General features: G+C 47.5%; 1 protein-coding gene across 1 annotated transcript; it reads right to left on the reverse strand.

Annotated features, from left to right (window-relative positions):
• Nucleotides 1-848: 848 nt before the first annotated feature.
• Nucleotides 849-11,616, reverse strand: LOC141763776 (uncharacterized). The gene is made up of 8 exons (XM_074628504.1): nt 11,284-11,616; nt 8,782-9,508; nt 8,414-8,545; nt 5,794-5,907; nt 5,528-5,662; nt 5,089-5,222; nt 2,558-2,606; nt 849-1,183 (listed from the first exon to the last, which is right to left on the reverse strand). Exons 2-8 carry the CDS (start codon nt 8,929-8,931, stop codon nt 1,034-1,036), a joined length of 864 nt encoding a protein of 287 aa, XP_074484605.1. The 5' UTR covers nt 8,932-9,508; nt 11,284-11,616; the 3' UTR covers nt 849-1,033.
• Between the last annotated feature and the right edge of the window lie 8,122 nt (nt 11,617-19,738).

Here is a 19,738-nt window from a genome sequence, read left to right on the forward strand (position 1 = left end):
ATTAATAGTGTGCTTTTGTTGCAGTGAAACCAAGTCTTTTCATTCATCTTTGACTCTGTGCTGCCTCCTGCTGGACAGAGTGAGATACTACCACTACTACTGCTAGTGGGGGGGGGGGATTCATTCAACCAGATTGAAGCGAAGCATTTAAACTGAGCTCAGACCTGAGTAGTCAGACTCCAGGTGAACATGTGCTGCTGATGTTTGCTGAGTGTTGAAGTTGAAATGAAACAGGACTCTGTGTTCTCTCCTCTACAGAGTAGAACTCGTGTAGTTGTGAAGATCTTTAACCAGAAGACGTGAAATATGTTTTTACTTTGTAATGTGAAACATAGTAAACAGTGCTCGTCTCAGCTCACAGTATGCTTCGCTTTTCCCAGACAGGATATGACATCGCAGCAAGAAGCTGCAAAAAAAACAACTAGTATTTAACTCTGATGGAGCGCCTCCTGGTGGACACACCTGTCTTCAGTTCTGGCCTCTAAAATCCACTGAAAGGAAATATATAGACTATACATAAAGACATATATATATATATATAAATACATACATACTGTATATCATAATACAAACATATATCCTACAAGTGCAAATATATATATTACAGTACAAAAATCAAATATCCTCCAGAGTCGCTGGTACTTTTGGGGCTAAATTTACTATATTATTGTTGAAAACATGCAGAAGAGGAACATCCAGCTGACGGTAGACTTCTGGATGAGGTGGACGTTGTGTAGCTCTACCAGACCAGCACACAGCAGGACGTTGTGTAGCTCTACCAGACCAGCACACAGCGGGGCAGCGAGCTGGTTTCATGTTCAAATATCATAGAAAATACTGCAAATGACTCGATGATGATGTCACCGTTTATTATACAAAACAAAACGTCTCTTTTCAAACATACAAACATGTGAATGAAAACAGTTTACAGAAGAGAAACAAGCCCCGCCCCCACCTCCACCCAGCTCTAACAACAAGCCCCGCCCCCACCTCTAGGGGGCTCTCAGGTAGTTGATAAGCCCCGCCCCCACCTCTAGGGGGCTCTCAGGTAGTTGTAGAGGGCGCTGAGCCCACCCTCCAGCACCTCCTTGACAGGCTTCAGCAGAGGATTGTGGGTAATGTGGAGTCCTTTATCCAGAGGATGGCAGGCCAGCTTCTCCAGACGGGACAACTGGTACATCTCCTGAAAACATCATCTTCATCATCATCATCATCATCTTCATCACCATCACCATCATCATCACCATCATCATCATCATCACCACCATCACCACCATCATCACCATCACCATCATCATCATCATCATCATCATCATCATCATCACCATCATCATCATCATCACCACCATCACCATCACCATCACCATCACCATCATCATCATCATCATCACCATCACCATCACCATCATCATCATCATCATCACCATCATCATCATCATCATCATCACCATCATCATCATCATCATCATCACCATCATCATCATCATCATCACCATCATCATCATCATCACCATCATCATCATCACCATCATCATCATCATCATCATCATCATCATCATCATCATCATCACCATCACCATCATCATCATCATCATCATCATCACCATCACCATCATCATCATCATCATCATCATCATCATCACCATCATCACCATCACCATCACCATCACCATCATCATCATCATCATCACCATCATCATCATCATCATCATCACCATCATCATCATCATCATCATCACCATCATCATCATCATCATCACCATCATCATCATCATCATCACCATCATCATCACCATCATCATCATCATCATCACCATCATCATCATCATCATCATCACCATCATCATCATCATCATCATCACCATCATCATCATCACCATCACCATCATCATCATCATCACCATCATCATCATCATCACCATCATCACCATCACCACCATCATCATCATCATCATCACCATCACCATCATCACCATCATCACCATCATCAACATCATCATCATCATCACCATCACCATCATCATCATCATCACCACCATCATCACCATCACCATCATCACCATCATCACCATCATCATCATCATCATCATCATCATCATCATCATCATCATCATCATCATCATCACCATCATCATCATCACCATCACCATCATCACCATCATCATCATCATCATCACCATCACCATCATCACCATCATCACCATCATCACCATCATCATCATCATCATCATCATCATCATCACCATCATCATCACCATCATCATCATCATCATCACCATCATCATCATCATCATCATCATCATCACCATCATCATCATCATCATCATCACCATCACCATCATCATCATCATCACCATCACCATCACCATCATCATCATCATCATCATCATCACCATCATCATCATCATCATCATCATCATCACCATCATCATCATCATCATCATCATCACCATCATCATCATCATCATCATCACCATCACCATCATCATCATCACCATCATCATCATCATCATCATCATCATCATCATCATCATCACCATCATCATCATCGTTTTACCTGAGGGACGTCCTTAATGTCATTAAAGTCCAGATTCAGCAACTCCAACCTGGAGGAGACCAGACCAGACCAGACCAGATTAGACCGGACCAGACCAGACCGGACCAGACCAGACCGGACCAGACCAGACCAGACCAGACCGGACCAGACCAGACCAGATTAGACCGGACCAGACCAGACCGGACCAGACCAGACCGGACCAGACCAGACCAGACCAGACCGGACCAGACCAGACCAGACCAGGCCAGACCAGACCAGACCAGACCAGACCAGACCGGACCGGACCGGACCGGACCAGACCAGCCCAGACCAGACCGGACCAGACCGGACCAGACCGGACCAGACCAGACCGGACCGGACCGGACCGGACCGGACCAGACCAGGCCAGACCAGACCAGACCAGACCAGACCAGACCGGACCAGATCGGACCGGACCGGACCGGACCAGACCAGCCCAGACCAGACCGGACCAGACCGGACCAGACCGGACCAGACCAGATCGGACCAGACCGGACCAGACCGGACCAGACCAGACCAGACCAGACCAGACCAGACCAGACCAGACCAGACCAGACCAGACCAGACCAGACCAGATCGGACCAGACCGGACCAGACCGGACCAGACCAGGCCAGACCAGACCAGACCAGACCAGACCAGACCAGACCAGACCGGATCGGACCGGACCGGACCGGACCGGACCAGACCAGACCAGACCAGACCAGACCGGATCGGACCGGACCGGACCGGACCGGACCAGACCAGACCAGACCAGACCAGACCGGACCAGACCAGACCGGACCAGAGGTGTATCGGGGTCATTGTAGGTCAAAATAAAATAAAATAAAAATAAAATATATTCCAAAGTTAAGAGAGGATTTGTTTTAACCTACAATGGTCCTGATACACCTGGTGGTAAACCAGATCAGGTGAGTTACCTGGTGGTGAACCAGATCAGGTGAGTTACCTGGGGGTGAACCAGATCAGGTGAGTTACCTGGTGGTAAACCAGATCAGGTGAGTTACCTGGTGGTAAACCAGATCAGGTGAGTTACCTGGTGGTAAACCAGATCAGGTGAGTTACCTGGTGGTAAACCAGATCAGGTGAGTTACCTGGTGGTAAACCAGATCAGGTGAGTTACCTGGTGGTGAACCAGATCAGGTGAGTTACCTGGTGGTGAACCAGATCAGGTGAGTTACCTGGTGGTGAACCAGATCAGGTGAGTTACCTGGTGGTAAACCAGATCAGGTGAGTTACCTGGTGGTAAACCAGATCAGGTGAGTTACCTGGTGGTAAACCAGATCAGGTGAGTTACCTGGTGGTAAACCAGATCAGGTGAGTTACCTGGTGGTAAACCAGATCAGGTGAGTTACCTGGTGGTAAACCAGATCAGGTGAGTTACCTGGTGGTAAACCAGATCAGGTGAGTTACCTGGTGGTGAACCAGATCAGGTGAGTTACCTGGTGGTGAACCAGATCAGGTGAGTTACCTGGTGGTAAACCAGATCAGGTGAGTTACCTGGTGGTGAACCAGATCAGGTGAGTTACCTGGTGGTGAACCAGATCAGGTGAGTTACCTGGTGGTAAACCAGATCAGGTGAGTTACCTGGTGGTGAACCAGATCAGGTGAGTTACCTGGGGGTGAACCAGATCAGGTGAGTTACCTGGTGGTAAACCAGATCAGGTGAGTTACCTGGTGGTGAACCAGATCAGGTGAGTTACCTGGTGGTGAACCAGATCAGGTGAGTTACCTGGTGGTAAACCAGATCAGGTGAGTTACCTGGTGGTGAACCAGATCAGGTGAGTTACCTGGTGGTAAACCAGATCAGGTGAGTTACCTGGTGGTAAACCAGATCAGGTGAGTTACCTGGTGGTAAACCAGATCAGGTGAGTTACCTGGTGGTGAACCAGATCAGGTGAGTTACCTGGTGGTGAACCAGATCAGGTGAGTTACCTGGTGGTGAACCAGATCAGGTGAGTTACCTGGTGGTAAACCAGATCAGGTGAGTTACCTGGTGGTAAACCAGATCAGGTGAGTTACCTGGTGGTAAACCAGATCAGGTGAGTTACCTGGTGGTAAACCAGATCAGGTGAGTTACCTGGTGGTAAACCAGATCAGGTGAGTTACCTGGTGGTAAACCAGATCAGGTGAGTTACCTGGTGGTAAACCAGATCAGGTGAGTTACCTGGTGGTGAACCAGATCAGGTGAGTTACCTGGTGGTGAACCAGATCAGGTGAGTTACCTGGTGGTAAACCAGATCAGGTGAGTTACCTGGTGGTGAACCAGATCAGGTGAGTTACCTGGTGGTGAACCAGATCAGGTGAGTTACCTGGTGGTAAACCAGATCAGGTGAGTTACCTGGTGGTGAACCAGATCAGGTGAGTTACCTGGGGGTGAACCAGATCAGGTGAGTTACCTGGTGGTAAACCAGATCAGGTGAGTTACCTGGTGGTGAACCAGATCAGGTGAGTTACCTGGTGGTGAACCAGATCAGGTGAGTTACCTGGTGGTGAACCAGATCAGGTGTCTTACCTGGTGAGGCAGCAGAGGGCCTTAGGCAGAGAGTGGAGGCTGTTTCCCTCCACGATGAGGATCTTGAGCTCCACCAGAGCCTGGATGTTCTCCGCCAGGTTCTCCAGACGGTTACAGGCCAGGTGGAGGAACACCTGCAGGATCAGAGGAGGAGACTGAGATCACATGAAGAAGAGGAGACATCTTACAACGTGACGTTGACCGTTTTGAAGCCTCAAGTTTGTTTTTTTGCTCGTCTCCATCTTGGTGTCGGACGTCTCTGGCTGAATCCAGATCTCCGCTCTCTGGACGTTAGACATACATATGGTGACGCGTTCACCGTCAGACCAAACACAGAATAATACCAGTATTGAATTGTGGATCTGGACCACCTGGACTTGGACCACTTGGACTTGTAGGGACTATATTGAACCGTTACATGTGAGAGGTGTGAACGTACCAGAGCCTTCATGTTGTAGACGCAGCCCGGGATGTGGGCGATGTGGTTGTGACTGAGGTTCAGTTTCCTCAGTCGGGTCAGATTGGAGAGTGAGGCGGGCAGCGAGGACAGCTGGTTGTTGGCTAAACTCAGAACCTGACGGACACAAACACTTTATATTCATACAGCGGGATTATTACAGTATCATCACTCAGAACGCCACGTTACATCCTGTAATATGAATGGTTCATATGAATGGTTCATATGAATGGTTCCTGGTTCAGTACCTCTAGTTGTGTACAGGCTCCCAGCTCTTCAGGAACTTCACTCAGTCGGTTTCTGTAGGCGAATAAAACTCGGAGTCTCCTCAGCTGACCGATCTCTGCTGGCAGGCTGCTGAGCTGCAGACAAACAACAACAAACAGTCATAAACAGTCATAAACAACAACAAACAGTCATAAACAGTCATAAACAACAACAAACAACAACAACAACAAACAGTCATAAACAACAACAAACAGTCATAAGCAGTCATAAACTACAACAACAACAACAACAAACAGTCATACATTACAACAACAACAACAACAACAAACAGTCATAAACAACAACAAACAGTCATAAATTACAACAACAACAACAACAAACAGTCATAAACAACAACAAACAATCATAAGCAGTCATAAACTACAACAACAACAACAACAACAAACAGTCATAAATTACAACAACAACAACAACAACAACAAACAGTCATAAACAACAACAAACAGTCATAAATTACAACAACAACAACAAACAGTCATAAACAACAACAAACAGTCATAAACAACAACAAACAGTCATAAATTACAACAACAACAACAAACAGTCATAAACAACAACAAACAGTCATAAGCAGTCATAAACTACAACAACAACAACAAACAGTCATAAATTACAACAACAACAACAACAAACAGTCATAAACAACAACAAACAGTCATAAGCAGTCATAAACTACAACAACAACAACAACAAACAGTCATAAATGACAACAACAACAACAAACAGTCATAAACAACAACAAACAGTCATAAACAGTCATAAACAACAACAACAACAACAAACAGTCATAAGCAGTCATGAACTACAACAACAACAACAAACAGTCATAAGCAGTCATGAAACTACAACAACAACAACAACAAACAATCATAAACAACAACAAACAACAACCAAGATGTCGGTCAGTATTCCCTGGACCTCAGTGGTGGAAGTACATCACTGAAGTTCTGTACTGTATTTGATGATGACTTATGAGGTCAGGTATCATAATACTTCCTTTTAGCCAGGATCACAGTGTCTTACTGCTCTTTGTTATAATGCAGTATGAGCATATAGCACCTGATCAGTATGTTCATAATGAAGGGTTAGGGTTAGAGGACGGGCTGAGAGGTTCTGTGGCTGTAGCGTGTCTCAGGCCCGTCTGACTGGAGGTCGGTGGAGGACGGAGAGGACAGAAAACTGGATCCTGGTGGATTACAGAGGGATTATAATCTTTATTTATCCAGGAGACACAGCAGCTGCCGGGGCAGTGCCTTGCTCAGAGGAACGCTGACCGACTCTGGTTCAGCTTATACAGAGACATGTAGAGACACAGCAGCTGCTCTCATGAACATCACTTTACTGTGTTCAGAGTTCTAACCAGTTCTAACGAGTTCAGTTCTACAGAGTTCTACAGAGTTTTACTGAGTTCTACAGAGTTTTACTGAGTTCTACAGAGTTTTACTGAGTTCTACAGAGTTCTACAGAGTTTTACTGAGTTCTACAGAGTTCTACAGAGTTTTACTGAGTTCTACAGAGTTCTACAGAGTTTTACTGAGTTCTACAGAGTTTTACTGAGTTCTACAGAGTTCTACAGAGTTCTACAGAGTTCAGTTCTACAGAGTTCTACAGAGTTCTACAGAGTTCTACAGAGTTCTACAGAGTTCTACAGAGTTCTACAGAGTTCAGTTCTACAGAGTTCTACAGAGTTCTACAGAGTTCTACAGAGTTCTACAGAGTTCTACAGAGTTCAGTTCTACAGAGTTTTACTGAGTTCTACAGAGTTTTACTGAGTTCTACAGAGTTCTACAGAGTTCTACAGAGTTCTACAGAGTTCAGTTCTACAGAGTTCTACTGAGTTCTACTGAGTTCTACTGAGTTCAGTTCTACAGAGTTCTACTGAGTTCAGTTCTACAGAGTTCTACTGAGTTCAGTTCTACTGAGTTCTACAGAGTTCAGTTCTACTGAGTTCTACTGAGTTCTACAGAGAACTCCTCAGGTGGGTTGAGAGGAAGAACGTCAGCATAATGAACTGTAGAGGAGTCATATTCAAACAGCTCATCTACGTTGAAACTAGGTTCCTTGTTAAGGGTTTGTCCTTCAGCGGTGTACCGTCGTTCTGTTCTTATTGAGTGTTCTATTGGTGCTCCAGAACCTGGAACCATCGACTGTGTGAGGAAGAGGACCTAGTCACCGTGACGACGCCACCCACTGGTTTGAGGATTGACGTTCTGAGGCCTCGAGTTCGGCATTTTGCCCGTCTCTATCTTGTTTTTTGCCGATGAGAGGGCTGAGCTGAGTAAAACCAAACACTGATTGAGACGTTTTTAGGAGACCAGAAAGGTTCTAAATAACTTTGATTAAGTCAACACAAGAACTCCAAAACTCAAGTACTTGAGTAAATGTACGTACTTAGGAAGAATAATGTTACTGATGTTTAAGTAAATAGTGGTGGACTGAGAATAGAGCCCTGAGGCTCCTCATTACTGATGATGTTTTCATGTTTTCATTTATTGTTGACGGGTTTCTTCTGCTTTATATAAACCCTCCTTGTTGTGTTTTGTGTGTGGGAGGTTGACGAGGAGAGAGAAGAAGGTTTACCTGGTTGCCCCACAGGTTGAGGACCACCAGGTTGGACAGCAGAGACAGTTGAGGAGGAAGAACCTTCAGACTGTTGAGAGACAAGTTCAGCTTCTCCAACTCCAGCAGCTCCCAGAGTTCAACTGGGACCTCCTGCAGGACCACAGGAAAGACAAACTGTTACTACTAGTACTGCTTCTGTTAATACTACTGTTACTACTAGTAGTACTTCTGTTAATACTACTGTTACTACTAGTAGTACTTCTGTTAATACTACTGTTACTACTAGTACTGCTTCTGTTAATACTACTGTTACTACTAGTAGTACTTCTGTTAATCCTACTGTTACTGTTAGTAGTACTTGTAGAGTGATGAAGAGTGATGAAGACCTTCAGTCCTCGGCGAGCCAGACTCAGGACGTTGTATCCAAACTGTCTGACGGTGAATCGCCGGATTCTGTCCGCTGACGTCAGACTGTCCTCCGTCCCGACGCTCCTCTTCTTCTCCTTCACCTCCTCTTTACACACTGCTCCTCCCATCCCTCTTCCTCTCCTCTCCCTCCTCCTCCTCCTCTTCCTCTCCTCCTCCTCCTCCTCTTCCTCTCCTCTCCCTCCTCCTCCTCCTCTCCTCTTCCTCTCCTCTTCCTCCTCCTCTTCCTCTCCTCCTCCTCTCCTCTTCCTCTCCTCTTCCTCCTCTCTTCCTCCTCCTCCTCCTCCTCTCCTCCTCTTCCTCCTCTTCCTCTCCTCCTCCTCCTCTCCTCTTCCTCTCCTCCTCTTCCTCCTCTTCCTCTCCTCCTCCTCCTCCTCCTCTTCCTCTCCTCCTCTTCCTCCTCTTCCTCTCCTCCTCGTCCTCCTCTTCCTCTCCTCCTCTCCTCTTCCTCTCCTCTTCCTCCTCTCTTCCTCTTCCTCCTCTCTTCCTCCTCCTCCTCCTCTTCTCCTCCTCCTCCTCCTCCTCTTCCTCTGTTGCTCCTCAAACACCAGACAGAACGTTACTGTCCAGATGCCCAGATGTTACTGGACTCCAGATGTATATGCCATATATCTGGATGTTCTCCAGATGTTTGGTTGTTGTCCAGATGTTGCTCTGCTCTCCAGATGTTGTCCCTCTTGTGAACTCCTGAAGGATAAAAATGAAGACGTTTAATCTCTCTGATGAATTCTGCTGCAGATGTTTGACATTTAAAACAGATTTTACTTCATTTCATCCACAACAAACAGAGTACCTGAGCAGGTAGTATACAGAGTACCTGAGCAGGTAGTGATCAGAGTACCTGAGCAGGTAGTATACAGAGTACCTGAGCAGGTAGTATACAGAGTACCTGAGCAGGTAGTATACAGAGTACCTGAGCAGGTAGTGATCAGAGTACCCGAGCAGGTAGTGAACAGAGTACCTGAGCAGGTAGTGATCAGAGTACCCGAGCAGGTAGTGAACAGAGTACCTGAACAGGTAGTGAACAGAGTACCTGAGCAGGTAGAATACAGAGTACCTGAACAGGTAGTGAACAGAGTACCTGAGCAGGTAGTATACAGAGTACCTGAGCAGGTAAACAGAGTACCTGAGCAGGTAGTATACAGAGTACCTGAGCAGGTAGTAAACAGAGTACCTGAGCAGGTAGTATACAGAGTACCTGAGCAGGTAGTATACAGAGTACCTGAGCAGGTAGTGATCAGAGTACCCGAGCAGGTAGTGAACAGAGTACCTGAGCAGGTAGCATACAGAGTACCTGAGCAGGTAGTATACAGAGTACCTGAACAGGTAGTATACAGAGTACCTGAGCAAGTAGTATACAGAGTACCTGAGCAGGTAGTATACAGAGTACCTGAGCAGGTAGCATACAGAGTACCTGAGCAGGTAGTATACAGAGTACCTGAACAGGTAGTATACAGAGTACCTGAGCAAGTAGTATACAGAGTACCTGAGCAGGTAGTATACAGAGTACCTGAGCAGGTAGCATACAGAGTACCTGAGCAGGTAGTATACAGAGTACCTGAACAGGTAGTATACAGAGTACCTGAACAGGTAGTGAACAGAGTACCTGAGCAGGTAGTATACAGAGTACCTGAGCAAGTAGTATACAGAGTACCTGAGCAGGTAGTATACAGAGTACCTGAGCAGGTAGTATACAGAGTACCTGAGCAGGTAGTGAACAGAGTACCTGAGCAGGTAGTATACAGAGTACCTGAGCAGGTAGTGAACAGAGTACCTGAGCAGGTAGTAAACAGAGTACCTGAGCAGGTAAACAGAGTACCTGAGCAGGTAGTATACAGAGTACCTGAGCAGGTAGTAAACAGAGTACCTGAGCAGGTAGTGAACAGAGTACCTGAGCAGGTAAACAGAGTACCTGAGCAGGTAGTATACAGAGTACCTGAGCAGGTAGTATACAGAGTACCTGAGCAGGTAGTATACAGAGTACCTGAACAGGTAGTATACAGAGTACCTGAGCAGGTAGTATACAGAGTACCTGAACAGGTAGTATACAGAGTACCTGAGCAGGTAGTATACAGAGTACCTGAGCAGGTAGTATACAGAGTACCTGAGCAGGTAGTGAACAGAGTACCTGAGCAGGTAGTGATCAGAGTACCTGAGCAGGTAGTGATCAGAGTACCTGAGCAGGTAGTATACTGAGTACCTGAGCAGGTAGTATACAGAGTACCTGAGCAGGTAGTATACTGAGTACCTGAGCAGGTAGTGATCAGAGTACCTGAGCAGGTAGTATACAGAGTACCTGAGCAGGTAGTGATTAGAGTACCTGAGCAGGTAAACAGAGTACCTGAGCAGGATCAGAGACTTGCTGTCACGTATACATTGTTATAGTATTAATATACATTGTTATTGTATTAATATACATTAACCCTTTCAGACCCAACTAACATGGTGAGTAGAGCTCCTACCTCGTCGGTCTCTGTAGAAGAAGAAGAAGAACTCCTCCGAGGACAGTCAGGAGACACGAGGACGGTCTGGAGAGACGAGGACGGTCTGGAGAGACGAGGACGGTCAGAAGAGACAAAGACGGTCAGGTGAGACGAGGACGGTCTGGAGAGACGAGGACGGTCAGAAGAGACAAAGACGGTCAGGTGAGACGAGGACAGTCAGGAGACACGAGGACGGTCTGGAGAGACGAGGACGGTCAGAAGAGACAAAGACGGTCAGGTGAGACGAGGACGGTCAGGAGAGACGAGGACGGTCTGGAGAGACGAGGACGGTCAGAAGAGACAAAGACGGTCAGGAGAGAAGAGGACGGTCTGGAGACACGAGGACGGTCTGGAGAGACGAGGACGGTCAGAAGAGACAAAGACGGTCAGGAGAGAAGAGGACGGTCTGGAGACACGAGGACGGTCTGGAGAGACGAGGACAGTCAGAAGAGACAAAGATGGTCAGGAGAGACGAGGACGGTCTGGAGAGACGAGGACGGTCTGGAGAGACGAGGACGGTCAGAAGAGACAAAGATGGTCAGGAGAGACGAGGACGGTCTGGAGAGACGAGGACGGTCAGAAGAGACAAAGACGGTCAGGAGAGAAGAGGACGGTCTGGAGACACGAGGACGGTCTGGAGAGACGAGGACGGTCAGAAGAGACAAAGATGGTCAGGAGAGACGAGGACGGTCTGGAGAGACGAGGACGGTCTGGAGAGACGAGGACGGTCAGAAGAGACAAAGACGGTCAGGAGAGAAGAGGACGGTCTGGAGACACGAGGACGGTCTGGAGACACGAGGACGGTCTGGAGAGACGAGGACGGTCTGGAGAGACGAGGACGGTCAGAAGAGACAAAGACGGTCAGGAGAGAAGAGGACGGTCTGGAGACACGAGGACGGTCTGGAGACACGAGGACGGTCTGGAGAGACGAGGACGGTCTGGAGAGACGAGGACGGTCAGAAGAGACAAAGACGGTCAGGAGAGAAGAGGACGGTCTGGAGACACGAGGACGGTCTGGAGACACGAGGACGGTCTGGAGAGACGAGGACGGTCAGAAGAGACAAAGACGGTCAGGAGAGAAGAGGACGGTCTGGAGACACGAGGACGGTCTGGAGAGACGAGGACGGTCAGAAGAGACAAAGATGGTCAGGAGAGACGAGGACGGTCTGGAGAGACGAGGACGGTCTGGAGAGACGAGGACGGTCAGAAGAGACAAAGATGGTCAGGAGAGACGAGGACGGTCTGGAGAGACGAGGACGGTCTGGAGAGACGAGGACGGTCAGAAGAGACAAAGACGGTCAGGAGAGAAGAGGACGGTCTGGAGACACGAGGACGGTCTGGAGACACGAGGACGGTCTGGAGAGACGAGGACGGTCAGGACTGTTTACAGAGACACAGAGTCTCTATTTGAGGACGAGCACTGGATCTGACCTCTGACCTTCACACACACACACACCCAGCTGCTGCTGTCCGTCAGCAGACTGACCAGTCAGGTTGTGTTTCACTGAAGAAGTAGAAGTACAAGTAGAAGTACTCCAGTAAAGTACAAGTACCCTGAGCTGGTACGGTGTGATGATGTCACAAGTACGGTGTGATGATGTCACAAGTACGGCGTGATGATGTCACAAGTACGGCGTGATGATGTCATCGTCCCGTAGAACAGAAGATAAAACGACTTCATCAGATCAAGTTCAGAAACATTCATCAGATCATCATCACCAGAATCACACTGTAAAAAATGACAACATGAAGTTGATGTTAAAAAAGTGGACATCAGGAAACAGGAGCTGGTCAGAGCTGGACCAACAGCTGGACCAACAGCTGGATCAACAGCTGGATCAACAGCTGGATCAACAGTTGCGTAGTGTTACATGTCCGCTCTTATTTCAGTCTAATCATAACTCCCACAGCTCTCCATCTCAGGTCAGCTTCTGCTGGACCTCCTGGAGTCACAGAGATGAGTCGGTTTCAATCAACAGAGGAAGTTAAAGTTGACATGATGTTTAAAAAGACGTCTGAAGGTGTCTCAGGTGGAGACAGACCAGAGACTAGTCAGCCACAGAACACAGAGTCCAGTCAGAGAGCAGAATGAGATCACCTGTGTAATGATGATGATCTGTTGGATGAATTCATGAACATGGAGGACATGGAGGACATGGAGGACATGGAGGACATGGAGGACATGGAGGACATGGAGGACATGGAGGATGTGAGACGTGTGATTGGACAGCAGGTGGAGCTGAACATGGAGGACATGGAGGACGTGAGACGTGTGATTGGACAGCAGGTGGAGCTGCTGCATCAGCTAACAGACTGTCCTCAGGTCAGATCTGAACTAAAGAAACGGAAACTGATATTTTATCACATAAAGACTGAAAAATTAAAAAATAACTCATGAACAAGATGTTAGAGTCAGAGATCATTTCTGTCCCAGTGAGACCAGACCAGACCAGACCAGACCAGACCAGACCAGACCAGACCAGACCCGACCCGACCAGACCAGACCAGACCAGACCAGACCAGACCAGACCAGACCCGACCAGACCAGACCAGACCAGACCCGACCCGACCCGACCCGACCAGACCAGACCCGACCCGACCCGACCCGACCCGACCAGACCCGACCCGACCCGACCAGACCAGACCAGACCAGACCAGACCAGACCCGACCAGACCAGACCAGACCAGACCAGACCAGACCAGACCAGACCCGACCCGACCCGACCCGACCCGACCCGACCAGACCCGACCAGACCAGACCAGACCAGACCCGACCCGACCCGACCCGACCAGACCAGACCAGACCAGACCAGACCCGACCCGACCCGACCCGACCCGACCCGACCCGACCCGACCCGACCAGACCAGACCAGACCAGACCCGACCAGACCAGACCAGACCAGACCAGACCAGACCCGACCAGACCAGACCAGACCAGACCAGACCAGACCCGACCCGACCCGACCCGACCCGACCCGACCCGACCCGACCAGACCAGACCAGACCAGACCAGACCAGACCCGACCCGACCCGACCCGACCCGACCCGACCAGACCCGACCAGACCAGACCAGACCAGACCCGACCAGACCAGACCAGACCAGACCAGACCAGACCAGACCCGACCCGACCCGACCAGACCAGACCAGACCAGACCAGACCAGACCAGACCAGACCCGACCCGACCAGACCAGACCAGACCAGACCAGACCAGACCAGACCAGACCAGACCCGACCAGACCAGACCAGACCAGACCAGACCAGACCAGACCAGACCAGACCCGACCCGACCCGACCCGACCCGACCCGACCAGACCAGACCAGACCAGACCAGACCAGACCAGACCAGACCAGACCCGACAAGACCAGACCAGACCAGACCAGACCAGACCAGACCCGACAAGACCAGACCAGACCAGACCAGACCAGACCAGACCAGACCAGACCAGACCCGACCAGACCAGACCAGACCAGACCAGACCAGACCAGACCAGACCAGACCAGACCCGACCCGACCCGACCCGACCAGACCAGACCAGACCCGACCAGACCAGACCAGACCCGACAAGACCAGACCAGACCAGACCAGACCAGACCAGACCCGACCAGACCAGACCAGACCAGACCAGACCAGACCAGACCAGACCAGACCAGACCAGACCAGACCCGACCCGACCCGACCAGACCAGACCAGACCAGACCAGACCAGACCAGACCAGACCCGACCAGACCAGACCAGACCAGACCAGACCAGACCAGACCAGACCAGACCCGACCCGACCCGACCAGACCAGACCCGACCAGACCAGACCAGACCAGACCCGACCCGACCCGACCAGACCAGACCAGACCAGACCAGACCAGACCCGACCAGACCAGACCAGACCAGACCAGACCAGACCAGACCCGACCCGACCAGACCAGACCAGACCAGACCAGACCAGACCAGACCAGACCCGACCCGACCCGACCCGACCCGACCAGACCAGACCCGACCAGACCAGACCAGACCAGACCAGACCAGACCAGACCAGACCAGACCCGACCCGACCCGACCAGACCAGACCAGACCCGACCAGACCAGACCAGACCAGACCCGACCAGACCAGACCAGACCAGACCCGACCAGACCAGACCAGACCAGACCCGACCAGACCAGACCAGAACAGAACGGACCAGGTGTATTCAGACAGACAGACAGGTGAATATAGGAATGTTCAGACAGACAGGTGAATACAGGTATATTCAGACAGACAGGTGAATACAGGTATATTCAGACAGACAGGTGAATACAGGTATATTCAGACAGACAGGTGAATACAGGTATGTTCAGACAGACAGGTGAATACAGGTACATTCAGACAGACAGGTGAATACAGGTATATTCAGACAGACAGACAGGTGAATACAGGTACATTCAGACAGACAGGTGAATACAGGTATATTCAGACAGACAGGTGAATACAGGTATATTCAGACAGACAGACAGGTGAATACAGATATATTCAGACAGACAGGTGAATACAGGTATATTCAGACAGACAGGTGAATACAGGTATATTCAGACAGACAGACAGGTGAATACAGGTATATTCAGACAGACAGGTGAATACAGGTATATTCAGACAGACAGACAGGTGAATACAGATATATTCAGACAGACAGGTGAATACAGGTATATTCAGACAGACAGGTGAATACAGGTATATTCAGACAGACAGGTGAATACAGGTATATTCAGACAGACAGGTGAATACAGGTATATTCAGACAGACAGACAGGTGAATACAGATATATTCAGACAGACAGGTGAATACAGGTATATTCAGACAGACAGGTGAATACAGGTATATTCAGACAGACAGGTGAATACAGGTATATTCAGACAGACAGGTGAATACAGATATATTCAGACAGACAGGTGAATACAGGTATATTCAGACAGACAGGTGAATACAGGTATATTCAGACAGACAGGTGAATACAGGTACATTCAGACAGACAGGTGAATACAGGTATATTCAGACAGACAGGTGAATACAGGTATATTCAGACAGACAGGTGAATACAGGTATATTCAGACAGACAGGTGAATACAGGTATATTCAGACAGACAGGTGAATACAGGTATATTCAGCTGATTTTGGACCTTTAATAGTTTTCTGAGTAAAGAGTTTAAATACTCACAAAGTACTAAAGAGCAGTACTGAGTAAATGTACTTAGTTACGCTGTAGTACTGTTGTGTGATGAATAATGTATGAAGGTAGAGAGAGAGGGAGGAGAGCTGAAGAGGAAGAGGAGGAGGAGGAGAGAGAGAGAGAGAGGATGAAGGTAGAGAGAGAGGGAGGAGAGCTGAAGAGGAAGAGGAGGAGGAGGAGAGAGAGAGAGAGAGGATGAAGGTAGAGAGAGAGGGAGGAGAGCTGAAGAGGAAGAGGAGGAGAGGAGAGAGAGAGAGAGAGAGAGAGAGGATGAAGGTAGAGAGAGAGGGAGGAGAGCTGAAGAGGAAGAGGAGGAGGAGGAGAGAGAGAGAGAGAGGATGAAGGTAGAGAGAGAGGGAGGAGAGCTGAAGAGGAAGAGGAGAGAGGAGGAGAGAGAGAGAGAGAGAGAGAGGGGATGAAGGTAGAGAGAGAGGGAGGAGAGCTGAAGAGGAAGAGGAGGAGGAGGAGAGAGAGAGAGAGAGAGAGAGAGGATGAAGGTGGAGAGAGTGGGAGCAGAGCTGAAGAGGAAGAGGAGGAGGATGAAGGTGGAGTGTCTGAGTGATTGTGCTGATGTTAACTGAGAGGAAGCAGCTGGTGTCTCCACTCTTCACCTCCATCAGTCTCATCCTTTCATCTCTACCTGAGGGGGGGGGGGGGGGGGGGGGGGGGGGTCTACTAAAGAAGAAATAAATAATAAACACCACATTCATGAAATATATTAATATATATCTATTAATATATATATATATATTAATATATATCTATTAATATATATATATATATAATATATATATATATATATCTATTAATATATATATATATATTAATATATTAATATATATAAATAAATATAATATATAAATATATATTAATATATTAATATATATAAATATATATATATTAATATATATATATTTATATATATATATATTAATATATTAATATATTTATAGATAGTATATGTTATATGTTATAATGTGGTGACATTAAAGGAAATATAGGAATGAAACAGAAAGAATAAATATAGAAATGAGAAAACACCAACGATCGTCTGAACCAACAATCTGGTCTGCTGGGGTAGAGGGATGGACTGATTGATTGATTGATTGATTGATTGATTGATTGATTGATTGATTGATTGATTGATTGACTGATTGACTGATTGATTGATTGATTGATTGATTGACGGTAACTCGTCGTTGTCGTCGTTTTGAAGGTTTTTAAAATTCACTAACCCTTCTCTGGAGTTTGGTTGAAGACGTCCAGATGGACGTGGACACGTCTGATGTCCATCACACAGCCAGAATGTCCTCTGAGTGGACGACAGGACACAGACTTCTGGATACCTGATCAAAGTACATGAAGTACATGAAGTACATGAAGTACATGAAGTACATGAAGTACACATCTAGAAGTATGAGCCATTAGTGTTTTCATCCTCTCTGCTTTCATCTGAGAGCTCCTCCACATCCATCCGTCCTCTCTCCGTCCTCCTGCGCCTCTCTGGGGACGACGTCCAACGCCACCTGCTCACCTCTCTCTCAAGTATATACACATATACATATATATATGTATATGTGTATATATACGTATATATAAATATATATATAGTACTCCTAGTACTTGTAGTACTAGTATTACTCGTAGTACTAGGAGTACTCCTAGTACTACGAGTACTAGGAGTACTACGAGTAATACTAGTACTCCTAGTACTCCTAGTTCTAGTAGTACTAGGAGTACTCCTAGGAGTACTCCTAGTACTCGTTGTACTAGTAGTACTCGTATTACTAGTGAGTACAGGTGTCATGTTGATCTCTGAAGGAGAAAGTGACGGATGTGTTTCTGTGTTTACAGATAACAGCTACAGGTGAGCCGCCAGGTGTGTGTGACGCTCTCAGGTTACCTGTGTGTGTGTGTGTGTGTGTGTTTCATCGGCTCATTAACTTCAACAACACAACAGTCTGTCTGTCCAACACCAACACGGTTCATCTCTTCTTCTGTTGGTAACCATGGTGACGTGTTTAGTGGAGGCAGAATAGCTTTCTGAACACGCTAGCTAACGCTGGTTAGCGTTGTTGTCTTGTTTTTTTAACGACGGCTGAATAAAATCCTAGTTTCTCTCAACATGTGCCGTCACTCACTCTCCAGGATCACCAGCTAACATGAACCAACGGGACCAGATTAGACCCCTACCACGCTATATATAGATCTATATATAGATCTATATATAGATCTATATATGTATCTATATAAACTGAAAAACAAAGTAGTTAACTTGTGTTTGGTGGATTATTTCTCTGTTGTATCAATGCTAATGGTGATGCTAATGCTAATGGTCATTGTATTCTACATGGTTGGAAAGCCTGTTTATTTACCTTCACAATGATGTCACACTTGTAAGGATCATGTATTTGTGGGATGAGCAGCACAGCTGATGATGTGGGGAGCGCCCAAGTAAAATGTTTCCAAAATGCTCCGTCAATGGTAAACAGTGTATTCTCATAAGGCTACCAGGAAGCCTGCAATGACTGCCCTTCACCGTCAGGCCCCGTTGGCGCTGGTGTCTCCAACACAGACAATGGAACCTGAACATGTGGGGGAATGTCATGTTCAGTGATGAGTCCAGTTCTGTCTGCGGAAGTTGGACGGCAGGTCAAAGTATGGAGACGACGTGGAGAACGCTATGCTGATTGTTGAACCGATGGAGTAACACCTCAACCCAACTCAACATGTAGGATCAGCTTGGGCGTGCTGTACGTGTTAGAGTGACCAACACAACCACGCTGGCTGACCTGCAACCAATCCTGGTTGAGGAATGGAACGCCATCCCACAGCAACGTGTGACCCGGTTGGTGACCAGCATGAGGAGGAGGTGCCAGGCTGTTGTGGCTGCGTATGGATCTTCCACCTCTACTGAGGCTCCTGACGGTGGATTCAATCAATCAATATGTCTTGTTTGTTCCTTGTTACTGATAGAGAGTTCAATCATCCACCAAACAACTCACAACAAGAGTCAACACCAACAGGAGAATACACTGTTTACCATCGGCACCGGGGCTCCACACATCATCAGCTGTGCTGCTCATCCCACAAATACATGATCCTTACAAGAGTAACATCATTATGAAGGTCAATAAACAGGCTTTCAACCATGTAGAATACAATGACCATTAGCATTAGCATCACCATTAGCATTGGAACAACAGAGAAATAATCCACCAAACACAAGTTAACTA

The sequence above is a fragment of the Sebastes fasciatus genome, unplaced genomic scaffold (genome assembly GCF_043250625.1).
Source record: "Sebastes fasciatus isolate fSebFas1 unplaced genomic scaffold, fSebFas1.pri Scaffold_39, whole genome shotgun sequence".
NCBI classification, from domain to species: Eukaryota; Metazoa; Chordata; class Actinopteri; order Perciformes; family Sebastidae; genus Sebastes; species Sebastes fasciatus.